Source organism: Myotis brandtii, unplaced genomic scaffold, assembly GCF_000412655.1.
Source record: "Myotis brandtii unplaced genomic scaffold, ASM41265v1 scaffold112, whole genome shotgun sequence".
NCBI lineage: Eukaryota > Metazoa > Chordata > Mammalia > Chiroptera > Vespertilionidae > Myotis > Myotis brandtii.
The window spans coordinates 12,709,251-12,711,601 of NW_005353838.1; the positions used below are offsets into that span (position 1 = coordinate 12,709,251).

General features: G+C 49.5%; 1 protein-coding gene across 1 annotated transcript in view; it reads left to right on the top strand.

Annotated features, from left to right (window-relative positions):
• The first annotated feature begins 1,707 nt into the window (after nt 1-1,707).
• The window catches only part of ITGA4 (integrin, alpha 4 (antigen CD49D, alpha 4 subunit of VLA-4 receptor)), an 84,427-nt gene continuing 83,783 nt past the window's right edge, over nt 1,708-2,351 (top strand). The window contains 1 exon segment of the mRNA XM_014547157.1: nt 1,708-1,780. Within this exon segment, the coding sequence (XP_014402643.1) occupies nt 1,708-1,780 (73 nt within the window).

Below are 2,351 nucleotides of genomic sequence, written 5' to 3' on the forward strand. Positions count from 1 at the left end.
TGTGGCTACAAAACAAGAGGGATTGCTTATTTATAACGATCCCAATGTGAGCTAGTTGCAGAGCTGGGTTGAAATCAGCATGTGGATCTACTCAGAAAGAATCTTGGAGTGGAAAAACAGAGCAAGAGGACCATTCTCCATGGGCCCTGTGAGCTACTTTTCTAGAAGCCATTTCATTTCATTTTTGCACCATTGTTTGCCTTTTACTTTGTTGCAAATAATAAGAGAAGATTACTATTGCTCTTCTTTAGTCTGTTGACAAAAGAGTAAAAAATGATTGGGTCTGGCTAGAATATCCTACTTTCCACAAATATCTCAAACTTCAAATCTAATACTTAAATGGCTTGTGTGTGTGCCCATTCCTGTGCATACACACATGCTCAACCTTGTTCCTCCCATGTATTTTTTTTCTCTATGAATTAGCATCATATACTCAAATCCCAAACTCAGGACTTGGCCATCATCCTGACTCCTTCATCTCAGCTCCATCTTTGTATTTGCCAACACTGTCACCAAGTTCTATTGGGTTCTGTCTCTCATATCTCTTGACTCTATTATTTCCTCTGTTCCACCTTTGCTACTTCCTAGTGCAGGCCATCCATCTCGCTACTCATTATTTACTACAGGAGCCTCCACTGTGCCATGCCAGCATGACCAAGGGTGATCCTGAGTGGGGGGGTGAAAGGATTAAGGAAAGACAGACAAGAGAATAATAGCTGGGTCTCGGTGGGACGCTGCCTCCCTGATGAGGAGACAACGATAGCGCCCACAGCGATGCCACGAGGCAAAGTAGGGGCGTGATCACGTTGTTTACAGCATTCTCGTGAGTTTCAACCTCACTCAACTACATGCACCTGAACTCTAGCACAAGGTCCGTGGGGCTACGTGTTTGGACCGTAGGTTCAAGCTCACAACCACAGCCGTTGGCTATGATTGTGCTGGGAGGGCCCTGCCCTCCAGCTGGGACCTGCACGTGTCAATGAGAGGACCCTGTCCTTTCATTAGTCCGATGCTTAAACCTGGCCAAAACACTGTACCCGGGCCCCACACTCCACAATTAGGTTTCCTGTATCCAATCTTCGCTTCACATTTCTGAAACACAGGGCTGACCAAGACAAACCTTTCAACAGCTTCCTAACCTGGCTTAGGGGGTTCATGATGTGTCCCTGTTTCTCTAGTCAGCCTCATACCATGCCAACCTGCGCGTGGACAGCTAAATGTGCCACCGAGACCACCTCTTCCAGTTTCTCTACCTGGCCCTGCTGGAGTCCACCCTTCTTCCTCCTCTCAAACTGCCTAGGCTAACTCGTCCTTGTCCTCCTTGTCCTCCCAATCTCTCTTTCAGTGTCCCTTCAGCATTCAGAATTTTCTCTATTAAGTATAAGTTTGTCCATCTACCACTTGACGAAAAATTTTCCTGAAGGCTTATCCTGCCTTGCTCACCGTGGTATTGTGGGTCTTGCAACTTGCTGGCTCAATGAATGCGCTGATTAAATGAACAAGTACTTTAGTGACGTATCTGCCATGACAATTTAAGATGTGATATTTCAGTGTGTATGGTTTTAGTGTGCACCCGCGCGCCTGCACACACGCGCGCTCACACTCACACACCTCAAGAAGCCCTTTTTCTTTTTTCGTGTGTTTTTTTTTTCACATAGCAGTAATTAATACCTGGACCTGTATCTCCAAATATCAGCCAAATCACCTATGGCTGTCTCTCTGGTTGCCGAAGAAAGAAACCTGCGGCACATCTGGATCGCATTAGAAGGAGAGTCTAACGGTTAGACTCTAACCCCTTCGGATGTGCTATGCCCTGGTCCCTAGCGCTTCTTCAGAGGCTTATGCTGTCTGTGCCTTGGCCTCACACTGGCTCTCTGGTGGTGAGTGGATGCGTGGAAAGGGGGAGCAGCAATAACGGGGCTTCTTGGTTAAAGTGAGGCCAGCCACAGTGCTTTCTCTGCCCAGCCCCGCTGTTGAACTCTTGGCAGCCCTGACCTCCTGCCATTCAGCCTGAGAACTGGTTGCTCATCTGCGTCCTCCCCGGGGCAGCCCAGGGCTTAGAGGAAGTGCGGCAGGGGGAGGGGTGGGGGTAAGTCCTGGGCACAGACGCTCGCAGGGCTCTGAGTCTTGAAGTGAGTAACCCTAACGTTTCTGTGACCAAAATACCTCCGGCGCCTTCGGGAGTTCCTTTTGCTTGCCTTTCATTTGTGGCCCTCTGGTTATTCCTACGCTGCAGAAAGCAGATAGAGCGCCCGATTATCAGCGCAAAATCTAGTCTAGACGGTTCCCCGCCGCAGCCCGGCGCCCAGGTTTGTGGCCGGCCCTGGGCCACACTGGGGCGGGCGGCGGGG